Source organism: Geotrypetes seraphini, chromosome 11 (genome assembly GCF_902459505.1).
Source record: "Geotrypetes seraphini chromosome 11, aGeoSer1.1, whole genome shotgun sequence".
Classification (NCBI taxonomy): Eukaryota; Metazoa; Chordata; class Amphibia; order Gymnophiona; family Dermophiidae; genus Geotrypetes; species Geotrypetes seraphini.
Window position 1 is genome coordinate 21,529,859 of NC_047094.1, and position 22,373 is coordinate 21,552,231.

At 40.3% G+C, this 22,373-nt stretch overlaps 1 protein-coding gene across 14 annotated transcripts in view; it reads right to left on the minus strand.

The window, feature by feature from the left end:
• The window catches only part of SUN1 (Sad1 and UNC84 domain containing 1), a 140,115-nt gene that overhangs the window by 34,461 nt on the left and 83,281 nt on the right, over nt 1–22,373 (minus strand). For all 14 annotated transcript variants that reach the window (XR_004541140.1, XM_033963963.1, XM_033963969.1 and 11 more), the window contains 4 exons: nt 16,274–16,348; nt 6,079–6,122; nt 4,126–4,264; nt 2,755–3,000 (listed from right to left, as the gene is read on the minus strand). Coding sequence is in view for 13 of the 14 variants with exons in the window: in XM_033963963.1 (XP_033819854.1) it covers nt 2,755–3,000; nt 4,126–4,264; nt 6,079–6,122; nt 16,274–16,348 (504 nt within the window). In the remaining variant the exon portion in view is untranslated. The remainder of the gene's footprint in view (nt 1–2,754; nt 3,001–4,125; nt 4,265–6,078; nt 6,123–16,273; nt 16,349–22,373) is intronic.

Sequence of the window (22,373 nt, forward strand, 5' to 3'; positions counted from 1 at the left end):
CCTCAACAGGAGAATAAAATTGCCATCTCACTGAAGAGAAACCTCAACAGGAGAAAATAATTTTCCAGTCACAGACAGAATCCAGGAGCTATTCGAATAGCAACCATCACCTGCTGGGAGATAGAGCATACTGAAGATACAGAAGGAATGCCAGCCAATAGGACCACCTGTTAATTAGTTTCTCTATCTCCGCCTGCTGGTAGATGTGTGCTATCCCATTGGTCTCTGGATTCATCTGCTGCTATTGCTAAGGAAATACATTTACCTCAAAAGCAATGTCCCGCTGAGCGTACATATCCAGCCTGTAAATATGCAAAAAGGCAAGCAGAGATGACCAACTGACTGCTCTACAAACTTCCTTTGATAGCACTAAACTATGGAGGCAGTCTGCTCTCTGGTTAAGTGCAATTCCAGTGTAGGCATAGCCTGCACCTGAAGAATGTATGCTGAAGCAATAGCCTCCTTACCCCAGCAAGCCACCATTGCTTTCGATGCTGCCTCACCTTTTTGATTCCATAAAGGAAACCAGATAATCATTGAAACGTCTTGGTCCTCCTTTGTCTGTTTGGACCGTTTTTTGAGGATAACAACAGTGTATAAAACTCAGATTAGAAGTAACAATCACAAGGCCTGCTGCACATCCAAGTGATGGAGTCATCTATTTTCCTGATTCCCACCTTTCCGAAACATTGAATAGGACACTAATGTGAAATGGGGTCATCACCTTATTTAGGCAAAAAGGAAGGACCTCAAACAATCATCACCTTTTCCTCCTTTCTGCAAGAAAAGGCCTGCAACTCTGAAATCCACCTGGCTAAAATATTACCATAAGGAATAAGGTCTTCAGCATGTCCTCCTCAAAAGGTGCTTTCACCAGCTCTGAAAGATTTTGATCCCATGGGTGCATCACAAAATGCCAAAACAGTCTCACATAAGTCACACCCTTTAAAAATTATCCAACATCTGGACAAGTACCAAGAAAAATACCTGCACAGACTACTTAATATGGAATGATCACTATCTGTTACTTGTAGGAGCTCAGAGCCAAACTTTGTCTAGACATCCTTGGATTTCCAAAATATCAAACAGTGAAGATAGAAAAAGGAACATAACATTCCTCGCACCAGTCCTCAAAAATTCTCAGCACTCTGATATATGACAGATGTTGGCCTCTTCCTAGAACACAACAGTTTTATCTAAGCAGAATATCTTCTTTGTGTATCTTGCTTTCAAGAGCCAGGCTGTGAAATGGAATAAAGACGTATCTGGTATTAGAATTAGACTCTGAAGCATAGTAATATAGTAAATGATAGTGGATAAAATCCCATATGATCCATCAAATCTGTCCAACAAAGCAGCCAGAGCCCTGTGCACACTGTGCAGGTTACACTCCATGATCAAATACTGGCATCATGAATGGGGCAGTCAGTAATTCACCATAAAGACAATCAGGCACTTATATTTGATGTAATCTTGGAAAAGTGGTTTTATAATTCTCTCTGACGTATAGTCACATTCATTGTCAATATTTGATTAAATCCAATCCAACAGTGTTGCTAATATTTTACTCACAACCAACCTTTTATTTATTTTATTTTGGTTTATATCCTGTCCTCCCAGAAAGCTCAGGATGGGTTCCTCTGAGATTCACTCATAGCATATGATATGATGGAATTTTAAATATGCATATTCATCCTGAACCTACCCTGGCCATTTTTGAGACTGAGCCCCTTGGCATTAGCCTTACTTCCCAACCACTGGAGTTGCTTCTATGCACCATTAAAATTGCTTTGGGAGTGGTAGGGGATCTAGGCTAGAGAATGAGACGAGACCATTAAGATAAGTGGTTTTTATATTTAAAAAAATAAATTTGATATTCAAATAACTAGATTATAAAGGTAAAATGAATTAAGAAGAATAGTGTTGGGAGGGAGGGTGGGTTATGGGTTTATATATATATACAATTGTTATTATCTGATGGATTATCAATTGTTGTTTTTGAGCCTATGTATGATTTTTCTTGTACACTTGTTGAATGATTAAAAAGGAATAAAGAATTTAAAAAAAAAGAATACCCGCGGAATATAAATGATAATTAACATTTAAAAAAAATAAATAAATAAAAGACGAGTTGCTGTTTTTGCACAATATTTAACATTTGCTGAATGTTGCACATGCATTGGAGGTGACGGAGGAGGACCAATGATTAAAAAACCACAATTTGTATTGGTTGAACAGCCATTGGCTGGTATGAGATACAACAACATGGTCTGAGGTCCTGCCTCCTTTCTATAGATGACCTATTTATTTATTTGCCTAAATGAGTTATAGTTAACTTGAGTTTAATTCCATTTTTTGTTTAGAATTTCCCTAGTTATTAGCCTGCAGCTCTAACTATTAAGCTATCCTCCACACCTGGGCCAGAACCTTAAGTAAGAATTTCCAGTTTCAAGTTTATTTGAGCTTGATATACCGCTTTAACATTCCTAAACAGTTTACATACCATTGACAAACCATTTGCCCTAGCAAGTCCCAATCAAAAAGCTATTTATATTAGAATTACATAATGTTTAACAACTGTAAAATAATAAACATAAATGGAAAGAAAATAATTTGTAATATTCTCTGTTTCTAAGAATTATACCATGGAAAACTAAAAATTCAACTGTCTAGCAAGTTAGAAAAAATTAAGAAAGCTCCATTCTCTTTTATGGAAACTAAGTTTTCATAGGTTGCAGCATGGATAAAGCTTACCTCTTCTGTAATGCCAGACATGCCTGCAGTGACTGTACTGGCTATTGTGTCCGAGGTTGGCATACGTTTGGTTACAGTTATATAGTGTGTAATATTCTTGAAAATCTTTAGCTCCAGTTCTTGCAACACAGCCTGGAAGCTATTTTTGCTCACAAAGTTGGATGAGATCCACTGCAGTAGTGATTCTGGCAATTCTTGATTACCAAATATTGTCATCTTGACAAATTCTTTAATTCTGTCATCAACCTAAAAAAACCAAACCCATCAATACACAAAAAAGTGATTATATATACACTAGGTTGTTTTGCTTTATTCTAATAATTAGCTTCATATCCAGTTGTCACAATCATCAAGTAATGAAACAAAACAGATCCCTAAAATCAACCTGTACAAGAATAATCTTGTAAAAGTGTTGCTCTGGGGTTTCAGGAGCCTGGAGGACTATGATATGTAGAATTAGCAATACAGTACATAATCAGGGAGTAGGTGGTAATGCAAGAAAGGTGCTTAGCTATTAAAACCTAGCTCAAATTGCAGGCTGGGCAGAAGTGTTGTTTTGCAGGTACATAGCAATAACATATCCAAAAAAAAAAAAAAGGCATTTACACTTGAAAAAATATTCTCTCCTTTACAAGATGCACCATAGCATTTTAGCTGAGCTGACTTCTGAAGTCATTTAAACAAATACTCCTCATGCCAGTGTACATTTTATGCAATGTCTTTTGTTCCATTTTTGGACAAACTATTATTTAGCTTTACACAGCTAAGATACCTTTAGTCCAAACAGGATTCAGAACAAGGAGAAGTCCTCCTTAAATGTGCAGTTCCATAAAGAATCCCACTTTAGGCTCTTATTTCAGGTGCTAAAACACTGTCTAGTTTTCATTGGGTTTGACTCTAGGACTACTTCCAAATATCATTTGTGTAAGTATGTGAAAACTGCCCATGAATACTAGTCCTTATTGGGATACATTACAGCAGTGGTCTCTGTTAATTTTTAAGCTGAGGCCACTTTGGATCTAAATGAGCAGATGGAGATCAACCAAATACTTTCCTTTGCAGGACTGAAATACTGCTGACCAGTCAGTGTATGTCAGCATATTCAAATGCATTATTTTTGTTTATTCAGAAATGTCTTTGCCTTCAAGCATGTGGCTCTTCCCTCTCCCCCATCCACTTCCCCCCATCTGTCAGGAGCTTGGCTAGAGAGGCAGAGAGTAGGAGGACAAAATATGAATGACAATAGTGGGGGAGGGACCCTAGAGGTGTCCAGGGGCTGCCAATGGCCCCCAGGCCTTGCAGTGAAGAACACTACATTAGAGCATGCAAAGAAAAGAAATAAAATCAATAAAGCTTATTATTTGAGAATACCTTTTCATGGATGGTATCTACTTTCTCACAACTTGACTTCAAGCTTTGCAAGTCCAATAGATCAATTTTAATTTGTGCTAAATCTAACTCCAACTGATGAATCCTGTTCATAAAACGTTGATCTTGCTCATCACTCCCTCTAGTAAAGAAAAAAAATATATACTATTTCAGCCTAGAATTAAGTAGACAAAGTTACAGAGCAGATAGTGCCAACTCAACTTCATTTGAAAATTTCTAATTTCAGATGTTATCTGAAAAGTGATCTACCATTAGACACTTTGTCCCACTGATTTCTGAGGGCATCTGAAATCACAGTACAATGCTTTAGTCTTAAGGCATTGAGGTTTCATTGTATAGCTCTTTTGCACAGTCCTGTTACCTGCTATACAACTTCTCCACCATTGGAAAACATTTTACTAGGTAAAAAAACAGAGAAACAAACTCAAAGAACCACAATGATTCTCTCAATCACACAAATCCTACCTCTCCTATACTTGGTAAGCCTAATAGAAGTCCAGTCCACATCTACCACCAACAGAACCATATCCCCAGGTGCACCCCCAAACAAGGACTCAAACCCCAAAGTTCTACCACCACACCATGAGATGACTATCCCCATCACCAATATCCCATCCCTACTCTCAATCTCAAGCGTGATACCAACAAAAAAAACAAGACAACCCCCTTTCAGAACCATGCTAACTTAAGATATACAGTATAACAAACACTCAGAAATCAAAATAAGGAATAACCTCAAACTGAATCCCTTGTATGTACTTTAATGCCAGGTCTAAAGATCCTAATAGTCCTGAACTACCCCACCTTTGCCCACCAGGATATAGTATTATCCACTAGTGCTACCCGATTCGAATCGATTCACTTTGGGTGAATAGATTCGAATCGAGGTGTATTTTTTAAAAAATCAACCTCTCCGATTCGGGGCCTAACCTCCCCATGCTCGGCTGTCATCGCGCTCACAAATCCTGCCACTCAAAACATTTTTTTTTTTTTTAACCCTCTCACCGGCTTGTGGATTCGGCCTGACTCAGCACAGCCTGAAGTTGTGTTTGACTCCGGTAAAGAAAGTACAAAAGGAAAAAAAAAAAAAAAAAAAAAAGACAGGCACTTTTTCAAACCCTCCCCGTAACACTAGCCTGTATTAGCAGCTGCACCACTCTCTCCTTCCTTAGCTTTAGCAAGTCAATTCGCTTCTGCAGCCTCAGAGTCTCTGCTAGGCCATCCCGCCTCCGACTGCCCTGTCTTCTGCCGCCCTGCTCTCTGCCCTGATCTCCTGCAGCCCCGAGCGCGCCTGCCTGCCTGCCAGAGAAGAGAGCTGGCGAAGTCAGCCACCAGGACCGGGAGGAAGAGAAGCAGTGCATGGAAGAAATCCAGTCCGAAAGAGAGAGAGAGAGAGAGAGAGGCAGACACCCACAACACAGTGAAAAGGAGTACGAGAGTAGTATCTGCCCCTGTCACTCAACATGCCTGCCTTCCTGCCCCGAATCCAAACCCGTCTGCCTGCCCCGACTCTCCCACCCTTCCCCACAGTGCAAGCCTGTGGTTTTAACCCGCGGGCTTAAGTGGGTTAAAACCACAGGCTCCAAAATGTAGTTAAAAAAGGGGGGGGGGGGGGGAAAACCCTTCCGGGCCCGGAGGTCCAGCACATGCGCAGACCATCTACATTCTGCATATTGAAGTTTGCAGAATTCATCGGACCTGCCCGGATTGGGCAGGTTCGTGAATCTAGCCCTATGTAGAGAAAAGCTTCTCAGAAGTCATCAGAATGACTTTTGGTCTAGCAAAAGTAATACAACCTTCCTTAGAGCAAAACTGAAAAATTCCTCCAACTGAGATAAAGAAGTTGAATATGAAGATGTTTATAAATATCTAGGAATACAGACAATCTCATCTGGAAATCTTCATTTGAACTTGACATACATACAAAAATTGTACCTTGCAATTCTGGCTTTTGCCAGGTCCATTTCTTTCTGGAGCTCCTGGAAAACAGAGAAAAGCATTTAATTGTAAACAATTTAAAGTGGTTATCTATCACTCAGTTTTCAACAACTCAAACAGTCGAGTCTAGCAACCAGGTAAATATGTTCACCATTAAGGAATATAAAAAGAAAAGTTACACGCAAAAGAATTTTCTCTTTTTTCTCAGCTCTAGTCTAGAGAGCTGCAAGGGAACGGGGACGATGGGAATCTCGCGGGTTCCCCCTTTGGGTCACGGGGATCCCGTGGGGACGCCCCCTAGGGTCGCGGGGATCACGTGGGGACGCCCCCTAGGGTCGCGGGATTCCTGCAGGGTTGGATAGCACTCGAGCCGCAAGGCTAGTCTCCTTCTCCCTACCTGCCCTGCCGCAGCACACAGCCGAACGGAAGTCTTCCCGATGTCAGCGCTGACGTCGGAGGGAGGGCTTAAGCAAAGCCCTCCCTTCCTCCGATGTCAGCGCTGACATCGGGAAGACTTCCGGTCGGCTGAGTGCGGCAGGGCAGGTAGGGAGAAGGCAATGGCGTACCAAAAGGGGGGGTGGGCAGTCCGCCCCGGTTGCAGCCATGGGGGGGAGTGTGCACAGCCGGTCAGATCCCCTTACCTTTGTGTCGCTTCCCCCGACCGACCAATAACAGGCCCGGCCGACAAACCTCCCTGCCATGTAGCCGCGAATCTAAATTACCTTCTTACAGCAGCTTCAATACTCCAGCTGCTGTAAGAAGGTAATTTAGATTCGCGGCTACAGGGCAGGGAGGTTTGTCGGCCGGGCCTGTTGTCGGTCAGTCGGGGGAAGCGCCACAAAGGTAAGGAGCAGGGAGGGAGAAAGGGAGGAAAGGTGGAATGGAGAAGAAAAGACGCTTAAGGGAAATGGGTAAAACTGAGGGGGGAGAAGGCCGCTGAAAGCACTGGGGAAGACAAAGGGGTGGAGAAGGACGCTGAAAGGGCATGGGGAAGACGGGAGGGGGGAGAAGGAGCTGAAGACAAAGGGGTGGAGAACGACGCTGAAAGGACATAGGGAAGACAGAGTGGGGAGGACGACGCTGAAAGGACATGGGGAAGACAGAGGGGGGAGGACGACGCTGAAAGGACATGGGGAAGACAGAGGGGGGAGGACGACGCTGAAAGGACATGGGGAAGACAGAGGGGGAGGACGATGCTGAAAGGACATGGGGAGGACGACGCTGAAAGGACATGGGGAAGACAGAGGGGGGAGAGGACGCTGAAAGGACATGGGGAAGACAGAGGGGGGAGAAGGACGCTGAAAGGACATGGGGAAGACAGGGGGGAGAAGGACACTGAAAGCACATGTGGAAGGCAGATGGGGGAGAAGGATGCTGACAGGACATGGGGAAGATGGGGGGGAGAAGGACACTGAAAGGAAATGTGGGAGAGAGAGTGGGGAGAAGACGCTGGCAGGGAAGAAGACAGAGATGCCAGACTATGGGGGGAGAGAGGGAAGAAGATGGGTGCCAGACCAATTTGGGAGGGGGGAGAAAGGGAGAGGCACAGTAACAGAGCAAATGGAAGACACAGAGAGAAGAGAGACAGTGGATGGAAGGAACTTAATGAGAACATGAGGAAAGCAGAAACCAGGCAACAAAGGTAGGAAAAAAAATTCTTTTTTTTTTTCTTCAGGATAAAGTAGTATATTAGTTGTGTTGATAAAAATTTATAAACATTAGAGGCTCTGGTAGAAACCCATTTACAAAGTATGTATTCTTCCCAATTAATATTTCCAAATTAATAAAGTCTTTTTACTTATTTTTAAATGGGTTTTTACCAGAGCCTTTAATTCAGTAGCATAATTAAATGAAATAACTATTTCTGTAGTTTATAGGGATGGCGGGGACGTAGGGGATTCCTTGCGAGGACGGGCGGGGACGGAGGGGATTCCTTGCGTGGACGGAGGGATTCCTCGCAGGGACGGGTGGGAGTCCTCGCGGGGACGGGTGGGTAAGGGTGGGACTTTGGCGGGGACGGGTGGGATTTCTGTCCCCGCGCAACTCTCTACTCTAGTCCACTACAAAGAGAAATCAAATACTATGTAATAGGAAATAAAAAAAAAAAATACATAGAGGAAATTGATCATATGTGCCAGTTACATCAAGTAGATCACCTTTATAAATCCTTATATTATACAGGCCCACTCAAAGGAGTCTCACCAGAAATCTCTTTGGTGGCCAAAAAGGTTGTCAAATGTGAAGAGTCCCAAAAATGTACTTAGACCAGGGGTGGGCAACGAGGGCCGCAATCAAGTCGGGTTTTTAGGAGTTCCCCAACAAATATGCATAAGATCCATTTGCATCCAATGGGAAGCAGGGCATGCAAATAGATCTCATGCATATTCATTGAGGAAATCCTGAAAACCTGACTGGATTGCGGCCCTCGTTGCCCACCCCTGACTTAGACCGACAATGAATAATATATTACAAGAAAACTTTAAATAGAAGGATGCTCCCAACTGCAGAACTCCAGTTCACAGCAACAACTGGTACCCTCTTATAGGAGGTATCAGGAAAATCCATTATTTTTCTACCCATAAACTGCTTCTATTTTTAAAATATTGTTTAAGTATTCAATCCCAATCAACCCTTGAGGCTAAAGTCACAATCAATGTCCCAGAAGACCTGTCCTGAGGGCTTATTTGTTCTCCAATGAATTTCAGTCAGTCAGTTGTCATATCTCCTTCAATCAAATTTGTACTACATCCCTTCGCCAGAAGACAAACACAAAATATTACTGGTATCATATCTTCAGAAACTTGTAAAACATCCAGAAGATACTTTTTCAACATTTCACTAAATGAAGAATTCACATTTTTGGGGGTGTGGAGGGAAGGTTAGAATTCAAAAGATCTCAAATTGGCACTCTTGCTAACATTCTCCAACTTATACCAATAGCTTTTATTTCTGTCATAATAGCAACTTGAGAAAAAAGTCTGAGAAATAGTCTGCTTAAGATAAGAGAAATGTTAAATCACTTTCAACTTATATTTTTTTTAACGCTTTATACACTTTCCATATTTGACAGGTGGATCTGGGGGGGCGTGGCTTGGAGCGCGCACGATATGGCAGCCTAACTGCAGCGCTCCCGTATCCAGGCAACAAACGGAATAAAATAAAACTTCTACTTTTTTGAATCGCGATTAAAAATACATAAAACAAAGTCGGAGATAGCGAATATGAAGCAGGGGAAAGCTGAAAAACCTTCGACATCGGGTATCTCTGCAAAAAGAACAAAAGTTACTCCTCTGTCACCATCGAGTGTGCCGTTCCCGATGGAGACTGAAGAACTCACTGAAAAGTCAGACATTATGACAGAATTGTTCAAAATAAAATTAATGCTGACTGAAAACGCCAACAAAATATCTGAAGTCAAAGAAGAACTTCTTATAATGAAACAAGAGATCCAAACTGAGAGACTCAGAATGACAGTGCTGGAAGAAAAAATGGAGAGGTTTGATTCCTTCACACAGGAATATAACAAAGATAAAAAAGAAGTAACAGCTTTAAAAAATCAAATGGTGGACATGGAAAACCGAGGAAAAAGAAAGAACATCAGAATTTTGGGGCTGGCTGAAAATATTGAAGGGGAAGATCCTGTGTTATTCCTGGAAAATCTTTTACCTAAACTGCTTCAGCTCAATTCAAAATGGCCGTTAGAAATTGAAAGAGCCCACAGAATTCCAACAAGAAAGCCAGTAAATCAGACTGCTCCAAGACCTTTGATATTCAAGGTATTAAGATATCAACAAGCTCAAGAAATATTAAAAATGGCAAAAGCAAATAAAAACTTGAATTATAAAGGATCAAAACTGATTTTAGTACCAGATTTTGCTAAATATACAGCAAACATAAGAAAACAATTCCTTACATACAGACAGCAGCTGAAAGAAAAAGGATACATATATGGATTATATTATCCATCCACTATGAGAATATCCAGTGGAAACAAATCCATATACTTTCAAGACCCGGAAAAACTGAAAGAATTTCTGACACAAAAAGAACCTAAGTTTACATAAAAAACAGAACAATTCAGTTGAAGAAAGAAGAAAGAAGAAAGAAGAAAGAAGAAAGAAGATGGAAAAAAGGGAAAATAAAGAAGAGTATTAATAAAAAAAAAAAAATAAAATAAATAAAAATAAAAATTAAGATATAATAAAAGGTATTAACTGGAAAAATAATTCATATTTATTGATATAGTGGATGCAATAATATAATATTATTTTATTAAATTAATTATTAATAAAATATTAGCATCCACAATCATTAATATTAATATTAATAAAAAAAAAAAATAATAAATAAATAAATAAATTAAAAAAAAAATATATATATATAAAAAAAAAAAAATTTTAAAAAATTTAAAATTTATATAAATTACATGTTTTAAACAAAATAGAAAATTTATTCAATCATATAGCATATTAACTTATTATGATTAAGGAATAATGAAATGATTTACAAAGAAATTATCATTAAAAATATTTATAGGAAAATTTTATTATTGATATATTGAAAATAAGAATAAAAAATGAAATATATTAATTTATTATAAAAACAATATTTCAAATTTGTATAAGAAAATTATAAGTTTATGAAATATATACAAGGAAATAATTTGATTATTGACAAGATTAATTAATAAAATAGATATCGAAAATAAAATTTTTATTTGAATCAATTATTCAGACATATTAAATGATAATGAAAAATAAGAAAATAAGTAACTGATTGTTTGATAATTAATAAAATATGAATTTATTATAAAACTTATCTATTGATATAAAATGTATATTTTATTCAACTAATTATTCAAATTAATTTATTATGAAGATGATCTATGAAAATGATTGATTTGAAATTTTATTAAAATTAATATATATATATTTATATAAAAATGAATATATATAATTTATATGAAGATCTATATAGATATATATTGAAAAATAGAGCTATATTGTAATATGTTTATTTATGAAGAGTATAATATTACATGTATGCATGATATTGATTTTAATTTTATAAATTAGATATATATAATTCTTAGTAAATTTATAAAATATTATAGATTAAATGGATATAAATTCCAATTATATAAGGGTGGAAGTATAAAGAAAATATTGAATTTAGAAATGTGTTTTTTTTTTTTTTTAGTAATAATATAATGAATTATTAGTTGCCTGGAGATGGAGATGTAGGTTTTGCATGACCAATGCGTGTTCCAAATCAGAATATGATAATGGGTGGGAGGGGAGGGAAAATAATGGGTGGGATAGAACATGAATTATTAATGAATGTGCTAGGAGATAATCGTGTAAATTATTATAGAATATTGGTTAAAATATAATTATTAATCAGATGGATATAAAAATGTATTCGCTAAATGTCAATGGTTTAAATCATCCTATTAAGAAGAAGAAATTATTATCGTTCCTTAAAAATCAAAATGCGGACATTTACTTCATTCAAGAAACCCATCTTTCGGAAATTGAATCAAAAAAATTATCTGGAGGTTGGATTTCTAAATGTTTATTTGCACCGGCTTTAAAGAAAAAAGCTGGAGTGGCTGTTCTAATAAACAAAAAATGTAATGCAGATTTTAAATTAATTAATTATGATCCCTTAGGTAGATGGGTACATATCGAGATGGTCCTGGGAAATACAACCCTGAACTTATTCAATTTGTATGCTCCTAATACGAATCAAATGGAGTTTTTTAAACAAATTCAACAATTGCTCTTACCACTGGCTACATCTAATTTAATAGTAGCAGGGGATTTCAATGCTGTAATGGATCCGATTTTGGATAAAAAACCAAGTAAAGTTATGAAATCATTAGGCTTAGATAATTTGATAACATCTTGTGATTTAGTAGATATATGGCGAATTCTTCATTTTAATGATCAGGAATTTTCTTTTTGTTCTCAGGTTCATAAATCTTTTTCACGAATTGATTATATATTTGTTTCTAATAATATAGCGCAGCGTGTCTTAAAAGCAGCAATTGATTCTATTATAATTTCAGATCATGCTGGTGTGTGGATTAATCTTCAAAATAATGATGTTGAAAATTTTGATTTAATTTGGAGATTTAATAATGATTTATTAGCGGATTCAAAATTTCTTGAAGACTTTAAAATAAAAATGCAAGAATTCTTTCAATTTAATGAATCAGATGATATTAATGCTGAGATCTTATGGGATGCTTTTAAAGCAACTATGAGAGGAAATATTATTTCATATTCAACATTTATTAATAAACAAAAAAAAAAACAATTTATTGAGATGGGAAAGCAAATTAAATTATTAGAAAATAAATTAATTGAAAAATGGGAAAATAATACACTACAAGAATTATTAAAATTAAAAGTTAAATATAATGAGATTTCTTCTCAAATTGTGAGGAAAGACATTTTCAACAAACAAGTACAATATTATGGAAATTCAAATAAAGCGGGGAAATTATTAGCAAACTTTCTAAAAGCAAAGAAAAGAAAATCTAAGATTATCGCAATTAAAGATACACAAGGTAACACACATACCAACACAAAAGATATTATAACACAATTTCTTGATTTTTATAAAGAATTATATACTTCCAATTCTTATAAAAATAAAGAACAAGACGGATTAACTTTTTTAAATTCATATATTGGACCAAATATTCCAGATCATATAAAAGGAAGTTTAGAAGAACCTATATCTTTAAAAGAAATAGAAACAGCATTGAAATCTCTTAGAGCTGGATCCGCTCCAGGTGGAGATGGTTATACGGTTGAATTTTATAAATTTTTCCAAAATATCATATTACCACATCTGTTAAATTTATATCAATATCAAATAAAGAATGAAAATATTTCTGGTACTATGGCAGAATCGATAATTATAGTCTTACCAAAACCAAACAAAGATCCTACTCTGGTTTCAAATTACAGGCCTATTTCATTATTGAATGTGGATAACAAATTAATGGCTAAAGTATTAGCATTAAGATTGGCAAAAGCTCTTCCTTTCATTATTGATGTACATCAAACAGGATTTATTGCTAAAAGACATTCATCAAATAATACTAGATTAGCATTCCACTCATTAAATTTAGCAAAAAATATAAATGATCCAGTTTTTTTAATATCTTTAGATGCAGAAAAAGCCTTTGACAGAGTGGAATGGAATTTTATATACCAAGCTTTACAATGGTTTGGCATAGGATCCGGTTTTATTAAAATGATTCAGACATTGTATAGCTCTCCTGGTGCAAGACTATATATTAATAATAATTTATCAAACAGATTTAACTTGCATAGGGGAGTTAGACAAGGATGCCCTTTGTCTCCTTTACTTTTTGATATTGTCCTAGAACCTTTATTAATTGCAATAAATAAAACTAAGGAGATAAGGGGAATATCATTTACCGATTTTGAATTTAAATTATCAGCATATGCAGATGATATATTATTATATTTAAGAGAACCGGAAACTACTATTCCATGTATACTTAATTTAATAGAAAAATATGGTACTTTTTCTGGATATAAAATTAATTGGAACAAATCTGAAATTCTCCCAATAAATGTTCATTGTACCAAGGGATTATTTGATCCATATTCATTTATTTGGAAAGAAGATGGAATAAAATACTTAGGAATTATGATCAAAAACACAATTGAAGATACAGTCAAAGAGAATGAAAAACTTTTATTAAAAAAAATAACAGAAATGTGTGAGCAATGGAATCCACTACATCTTTCTTGGTGGGGAAGAATTCAAACAGTTAAAATGATGATATTGCCTGTGGTTTGTTACCAAATGAGTATGATTCCAATATTTTTTCAGGGGTCATTTTATAAAAAACTTAACAATGTTCTTACAAAATTTGTTTGGTGTGGGAAAAGACCAAGAATCGCTTTAGTATCATTACAAAGACCAATTGTGGAAGGGGGGGTAAATTTTCCAAATTTTTATAGGTATCATCAAGCCTATATCTTAAGACAGGGTATGTATTGGATCCTCCCAGACCTTTTAGAAAATGTACCAGATTGGCTATATTTAGAATGGCGGCTCCTGTTCCCTATATATCCAGAACAGTTAATAACTATAACAATGCCTAAAAGATACAAAGATCACAGAATTTTATTTGACACTTGGAAAACATTGAGATATATCAGTAATTTATCATCAGAACCTATTGCTAAATCTCTAAATCAATCAATATGGATAAACTCCAGGATCAAGATTGGCGGATTTAAAATCGTCTGGAAACAATGGATAAATGCAGGAATAAGAACATTGAAAGATGTCATATCAGAAGGATCACTGCTTAGTTTTTCACAATTGCAAAATAAATTTGGACTAAATAAAACACAATATTTTAAATGGATGCAATTGAAGCAGGCCATTCAGGTAGGGTTCCCTGAATGGAAAAATCTAAATAATCAATATAGTTTACAGATTCTATGTTTCCAGACGGATTTTTTGGGTCACCAAGCCGCAAAATGGTACAAATTGATATACGGATTTTTAAATAAAAAAAAGAAAACAGGTCTTAGGGATATTTGGAGTATTGAGATTGGTCAGACAATTTCTGAATCTCAATGGCCACGATTTTGGTCCTGGAGATTAAGATCTACAAGGTCAGCATCTATGAATCAAACATGGTTGTTTTTATTACATAGAGTGTTCTGGACCCCAACGCGCCTGCAAAAAATAGATAGTACTAGATCTAATAGATGCTGGCATTGTAAATTGGAAATAGGGACGTTAGATCATTTAATCTTTTTCTGTCCCTGTGTAAACGCATTTTGGAATTCAATTTGGCCCCAAATTAATAAATTACTAGAAAATCACGTAGGACTCTCATATGACACCATATTATTTGGAACTGCAATGAGAACTAAGAGTCCGATATCAGCAAACAATAATAAGCTATTATTAATACTAACAGGAGTCGCCATGCAACAAATTACTCAAAACTGGAAAGACTATACCAAATTGAATTATACATTCTGGTGGAACTCTGTTTGTCATATTTATAAAATGGAAAAAATAATAGCGATACAACAGGGAAATCTTCTTAATTTCATGAAAATATGGAAACCATTGACAAATTATTCTAATGATTAGTTTCTTAGCACAATGATAAAAAGAGTATATGAATGGGGTGGGATTTGAATAATTAATGGAAGTATTTATATAAAAAGGGAGAGGGAATTATATTGTATATGTTATTGAATAATCTTTATCATATTATATTTTAAATACTATGAATTAATAATGATAATATTTCAGATATGTAATAATTAATATATATTGTATGAATTAAATATTGTAAGAATGGAAAATTTATAAATAAAAATTTAAAAAAAAAAAAAAAAAAAAAAAAAAAAAAAAAAGACAGGTGGATCTGGGTAGTTATTTCATAAATTTGTTCTCTACATGGTAATTTTGTTTTCTGATGACCTCTCAGAGTTGGAAGAGCTATTTATAAAAAATTCCCCTCTTTATTCTCCCTGCTCCAGACTCATATGTATGGCTTCTGGAATACCCAGGCCTATTAAGACTGATGGACAGTGAATCATAACCCATAACCCTTCAACTTCAGACATGGAGTTAACCTGCATTTTAAACTATATGAATTGTTACAAGTCAGTAGCATTCTTTATGCAATTTTATTAGTAGGAATGACCAAAATATGCATGTAGCGATATACAGGCAGAATACAAAATATTCCTTTGGAATTTTATCAACAGACTATTATACAGTACTCCAATATTTCTATAAATTAAATATTAGCTTAGAACATATTAAGAATAACCTATGTAAAGCAATTATAGCTCATAAAATAAAGGCTCTTCCACTCACAAACTGGCTGAAGGTAAAATGCTTGCCTTTATTTAAAAAGAAAAAAAAAAGATGATAAAACTGAAACCTTTGATGTCCTGAAACTGGACAACGTCAGAATTTTTATTATGAAATACACAAACACAGCTTCTGGGCTACTAAAAAAAGCTTCCCAACCAGGTTCAAATAATAGATAGGGGGATATTTGCTACAAGTTCTTGGAAAACTATATAAAATTAAAATTTACTTCATAAAAAATTATTTGGTCATATTGGGAGGGAGGGGAACCACAAAAAATGAACTTATATACCTCTGATTTAGCAGACAGCTTTCCCAGAAGATCTTCTAGCTTCAAGATACGCAAATCATGTTCTTGGTGGAAGGCCTGGAAGTCAGTTTTAAAACACAAAATGTATATCTATTAGTCCAAAGCAAGAATGATATTTTCACTGGACAGTCACAAGGGAGGGCAATTTTCAAAAGCTGTCAATTTACACAGGGTTAAAAGCTTTCTAAAAAATGGCCAACCTTAACCTGCCTAAAAGGAGATGCTATCACATGAAGACAACATTTGAGGGGGCATGTTTAATGGTATTCTACTTAAGGTATGACTTGCCTTTATAAACCAAAAAAACCCCATCTAACCATAGTGGTGTACAAAGGGAGAAAAGTGATGTACATAAATAGCATTTTCTATGCTATACACACTGTTTTCCACAGAACAAAAGTAGGTGCAGATTTTACACCAACGTGAGCAGTATCTAAAATTACCCCAGGTGTTGAAAATTTTCAAAATATTTTCTTTTTTTTTTCCACTTCTTTATTATTTTCAATACTTACAATAAGTGTAACAGTAAATATAACATTTTATACTCAATTATCACACTTAATATTCTTATAATATCCATTTCAGAATTACCATATTTTTACACATATAACACGTATACGTGTATAACGCGTAGAGCGCGCTGGAACAAAGCATTTATGTAAAAAAATTTCCTTATAGCGCGCCCACGCGTATACCGCGCATGCTCCTCACTGAACTAGAAACTCCTCCTGCCACCCCATTTGTGTGAAGGGGATTCGAATGTTCTATAAGTAACCCGCTGGACCGCTGATTAAATATTAAAATCTGCCAAATAAAAACTTCTGAATTGAAAAACTTAGTCTCAACTCTATCCTAGCAGGCAATTTGAGTTCGACCGGGTAAATAGGGGCGCTTACATTTATAAAGTGGGCCCACTGACCAAACCAGTAGAAGGATTAACAAAGACTCGGGATGAATGGAAAGACCGGTCGACTTCGGCCTACAGAACTAAGGGCTAAAGGAATAAATGTAAAGCAATGTTACTTACCGTAACAGTTGTTATCCAGGGACAGCAGGCAGCTATTCTCACTAGTGGGTGATGTCATCAGACAGAGCCCCGGTACGGACGTCTCACAAGCACGTGTTGCTTGTAGAAACTTAAAGTTTCTAGATGCCCGCACCGCGCATGCGCCGGTGCCTTCCTGCCCGGAGATCCGGGTGTGTCTCCTCAGTTCAGGTAGCTAGCCTGAGAAGCCAACCCAGGGGAGGTGGGTGGGACGTGAGAATAGCTGCCTGCTGTCCCTGGATAACAACTGTTACGGTAAGTAACATTGCTTTATCCCAGGACAAGCAGGCAGGTATTCTCACTAGTGGGTGACCTCCAAGCTAACCTCAGTGGGATGGAGGGGGAGTTGGCGACTTAAGAGAATAAATTTTTCAATACTGTTTGGCCAAACTGTCCATCCCGTCTGGAGAGAGTATCCAGACAATAATGTGAGGTGAATGTGTGAACCGAGGACCAGGTGGCAGCCTTACAAATTTCCTCGATTGGTGTTGATCTGAGGAATGCTACTGAGGCTGCCATTGCTCTGACCTTATGGGCTGTGACCTTACAAGGAAGTGATAATCCAGCCTGGGCATAGCAGAAAGAGATACAAGCCGCCATCCAATTAGAGATGGTGCGCTTTGATACGGGTCTTCCCAACTTGTTAGGATCGAAGGAGACAAAAAGTTGAGGAGTGGTTCTGTGTGGCTTGGTGCGATCCAGGTAGAAAGCCAAGGCACGTTTACAGTCTAGAGTGTGAAGGGCCGATTCTCCGTGGTGAGAATGGGGCTTAGGGAAGAATACTGGAAGTACAATGGATTGGTTGAGATGAAATTCGGAGACCACCTTAGGCAGGAATTTCGGGTGAGTGCGGAGGACCACCTTGTCATGATGGAATACTGTGAATGGTGGATCCGCCATCAATGCCTGGAGTTCGCTGACTCTGCGAGCGGACGTAAGGGCTACAAGAAAAAGCACTTTCCAGGTGAGATACTTAAGAGGGGCCCTGTTGAGTGGTTCAAACGGGGGCTTCATGAGACGGGAAAGGACTACATTGAGGTCCCAAAGTACTGGGGGTGGTTTGAGAGGAGGGTTAACATGGAAGAGTCCTTTCATAAATCTGGCGACCACCGGATGGGCCGAGAGGGGTTTCCCTTGTAGGGGCTGGTGGAACGCCGCAATAGCGCTCAGGTGGACTCGTATGGATGTGGACTTGAGCCCAGATTGAGATAGGTGTAGGAGATAGTCCAGCACGGAGGATAAGGAAGCTCGCTGAGGTTCCTTTGACTTAGAAACACACCATGAGGAGAATCTGGTCCATTTCTGGGAGTAGCATTGTCGAGTGGCGGGCTTCCTGGAAGCTTCCAAGAGGAACCAAGCTGTCAGGTGGAGAGACTGCAGGTTGGGATGAAGTAGTGATCCTTGATGTTGAGTAAGCAGTGAAGGAAACACTGGAAGTGGTACTGGTTCCCTGCTGCTGAGTTGAAGTAGGAGGGAGAACCAAGGTTGTCTGGGCCACCGAGGAGCTATTAGAATCATGGTGGCCTGTTCGAGTTTCAGCTTGACCAGAGTCTTCTGGATCAGCGGGAATGGTGGGAACGCATATAGAAATCGTTTCCCCCAGTTCAGTAGAAAAGCATCTGCCTCGAGGCGATGAGGAGTGTAGATCCTGGAGCAAAACTGAGGCAGTTTGGAGTTGTGGGGAGCCGCAAAGAGGTCTATCTGAGGCGTCCCCCATTGCGTGAAGATTTGGTGAAGGGGGCTGGAATGGAGAGTCCATTCGTGCGGTTGTAGCAGACGGCTTAGTTTGTCTGCTAAGACGTTGTTCTCCCCCTGGATGTATACTGCTCTGAGTAGGGCGTTGTGGCGCACCGCCCAGTCTCAGACTCGTAGAGCTTCCTGGCAAAGGAGGGCCGAGCCCGTGCCTCCTTGCTTGTTGATATAATACATGGCGGCCTGATTGTCTGTGCGAATGAGGATTACCATGTCGTGAAGTAGGTGTTGGAAAGCTTGGAGCGCATTGAAGATGGCTCTGAGTTCCAGTAGATTGATTTGGTGTAGTCTTTCCGCACTGGTCCAGAATCCTTGGGTGCGGAGACCATCCAGGTGGGCCCCCCATGCATAATTCGACGAATCGGTTGTGAGAACTTTCTGATGGGGGGGAGAGTGCATCAGCAAACCTCTGGATAGATTCGAAGAGGTCATCCACCAAAGTAGAGACTGCCGAAGAGCAGGTGTGACTGAGATGTGTTTGGATAGTGGATCGGACGTCTGATTCCACTGTGATGCCAGGGTCCACTGGGGGATCCTGAGGTGGAGTCTGGCAAAGGGTGTCACATGTACTGTGGAGGCCATATGGCCCAGGAGCACCATCAGTTGTCTCGCCGGTAGGGTTTGGCGAGTAGACACCGACTGGCAGAGATGAAGAAGGGACTCCATGCGTTGCAGGGGCAGGAATGCTCGGAGTCGGGTGGTGTCCAGGACCGCTCCGATGAAGGGGAGGGACTGGGTGGGTTGTAGATGAGACTTGGAAAAGTTGATCTCGAAGCCCAAATTTTGGAGGAAGTAGGTTGTAGCCAAGGCCGCCGAAGTGACCTCTGGGGCTGACGGGGCCTTGATGAGCCAGTCGTCGAGGTATGGGAACACCTGTAGACCCCTGTCCCGGAGTGCTGCGGCCACTACCACCAGGCACTTTGTGAAGACTCTGGGGGACGAAGATAGGCCGAATGGTAGCACTCGATACTGTAGGTGCAGATTTCCCACCCGAAATCTGAGGAACTTTCGGGAGGCCGGGTGAATGGGGATGTGAGTGTAGGCCTCCTTGAGATCCAGGGAGCATAACCAGTCGTTCTGCTCGAGGAGGGGGTATAGAGAAGTCAAAGTCAACATGCGGAACTTCTCTTTGACCAGAAACTTGTTGAGGGCCCGAAGGTCTAAAATGGGTCGCAGGTCGCCCGTTTTCTTCGGGACGAGGAAGTACCGGGAGTAAAACCCTCGGTTCAATTGGTCTGACGGGACCGGCTCGACAGCCCGAAGCTGAAGTAAGGTTTGGACTTCCTGAAGAAGAAGGGCGGTCTGCGTCGAGCTTGAAGGATACTCTCTTGGAGGATGGTCCGGGGGGACCCGATGGAATTGAAGAGAGTATCCTTCTCTTATGATGGTGAGGACCCATAGGTCCGTGGTTATGGCCTCCCATCGATGGTAAAAAAGATGGAGGCGGCCCCCTATGGGAGAGGCTGAGGTTATGCTCCCGGGAGGGGCGTCAAAAGGGCTGGGGAGCCTTAGGTGCAGCCGGTGGCTGAGGTTTTTGCTGAGACTTCTGGGGAGGTTGTCTCTTCGCAGGTTGTCTCGCAGCAGGCGTTTGTCTGGGCATGTAACGCCGCTGGTAAATCAGGGGTGGCCTGGAAGGTCGAGACTGTTGAGGTTTGGGTTTGGGCCGCAGGATGGATTGAAAAGATTTTTCATGATCCGACAGCTTCTTGGTAACAGTTTCGATAGACTCATCGAACAGGTCAGCTCCAGCACATGGTACGTTGGCGAGTCTGTCCTGGAGGTTGGGATCCATATCGATTGTACGGAGCCATGCCAGGCGACGCATGGCTACCGCGCTTGCGGCAGCACGTGCCGAGAGTTCGAATGCATCGAAGGAGGATTGCATCAGCTGGAGGCGTAATTGGGAGAGGGAGGCTACCACTTCCTCGAACTCGAATCGAGCTTGGTTGTCTATGAACGGAGTGAACTTGCGGAGCACCGGCAAGAAGAACTCCAGATAGGAAGAGAAAAAGAAATTGTAGTTCAGCACCCGTGACGCCATCATGGAGTTTTGGTAGAATTTTCTACCAAATTTGTCCATCGTTCTCCCCTCTCGGCCCGGCGGTACAGAGGCGTAGACCTGGGAGGGATGAGAGCGTTTAAGAGAGGACTCGACCAGTAGGGATTGGTGGGAGAGTTGAGGGCCCTCAAACCCTTTATGGTGCACGATGCGGTATCGAGCATCGAGTTTGCTGGGGATCGCCGGTATGGAGTACGGTGTTTCGAAACACTGCATGAAGGTCTGGTCCAGCAATTTATGCAGGGGGAGCCGAAGCGACTCCGTTGGAGGGTTAGGTAAATGCATGGTGTCCAGATACTCTTTGGAGTATCGGGAGCCCGTGTCAAGGGTCACATCCAGATCATCCGCCATTTGTCGGAGGAATGATGAGAAGGACAATTGTTCCGCCAGCGTCGGCCTGTGGGACGGGCTGGAGGAGGAGGAGGCCTCCAGGTCCATGGACATCGGGGAGTGGCAAGGAGAATCGGGCACCGGTGTCTCCTCGTACTCCGGGCCCCCCGGAGGGGACACCTCTGATGAGGAGTATCCCCTACGTTGCAGTTTTTTCTGCGGTGACACCTCCGAATGGCGTGAAGAGTGCCAGGATGAGTGTCTCGATCGGTGCCCGTCTCGGTGGCGGGACGGGGATCGGGATCGTCTGTGCATCGCATGGTCTCCCGAGGCCCCCAAGTGGATAGGGCTGGAAGCGGTGGATCGCAACTGGGGTTGCGATGCGGGTTCTTGCGATGCTACCCAAGTCTGGTAAGGAGTACGGAAGAACTCTTCCTGACTATGCCCAGGGCTTTGAGTATCGATCGGAGGTCTGGTCCCATGTTGGCGCGGAGGCGTAATGGGTTCTAATGGCGGCATATCGGTAAGCGAGGCTTGCCTCGTGGGCATCGCCGCCCTCCCCCGTTCGTCCTCGTCGGTTTTCGAGGTCGAACGGGGAGGAGGGGGAGGGGGCGGACCGCCCCTTTGGACCGGTACCGGGAGGTCACCCTGTATGGCAGCGATGAGCCCGGGTCCGATGGTCTGCATGAGCTCAACGAATTGAGCTTCCAGCACGGACCGTAGCGAAGCCGATAAGGAGGGATCCGCACCGAAAGGGGGTCCTCCTGCACGGACATCGCGCTCCTTCGAGGCCGAGTGCTTCTGCTTAGTAGCTTTCGGCACTTTGATGACCACTGGTGGCACTGTGGAAGGAAGAGGTACCTGAACCGAGGAGACCGGGGCAGGCACCGACGTCG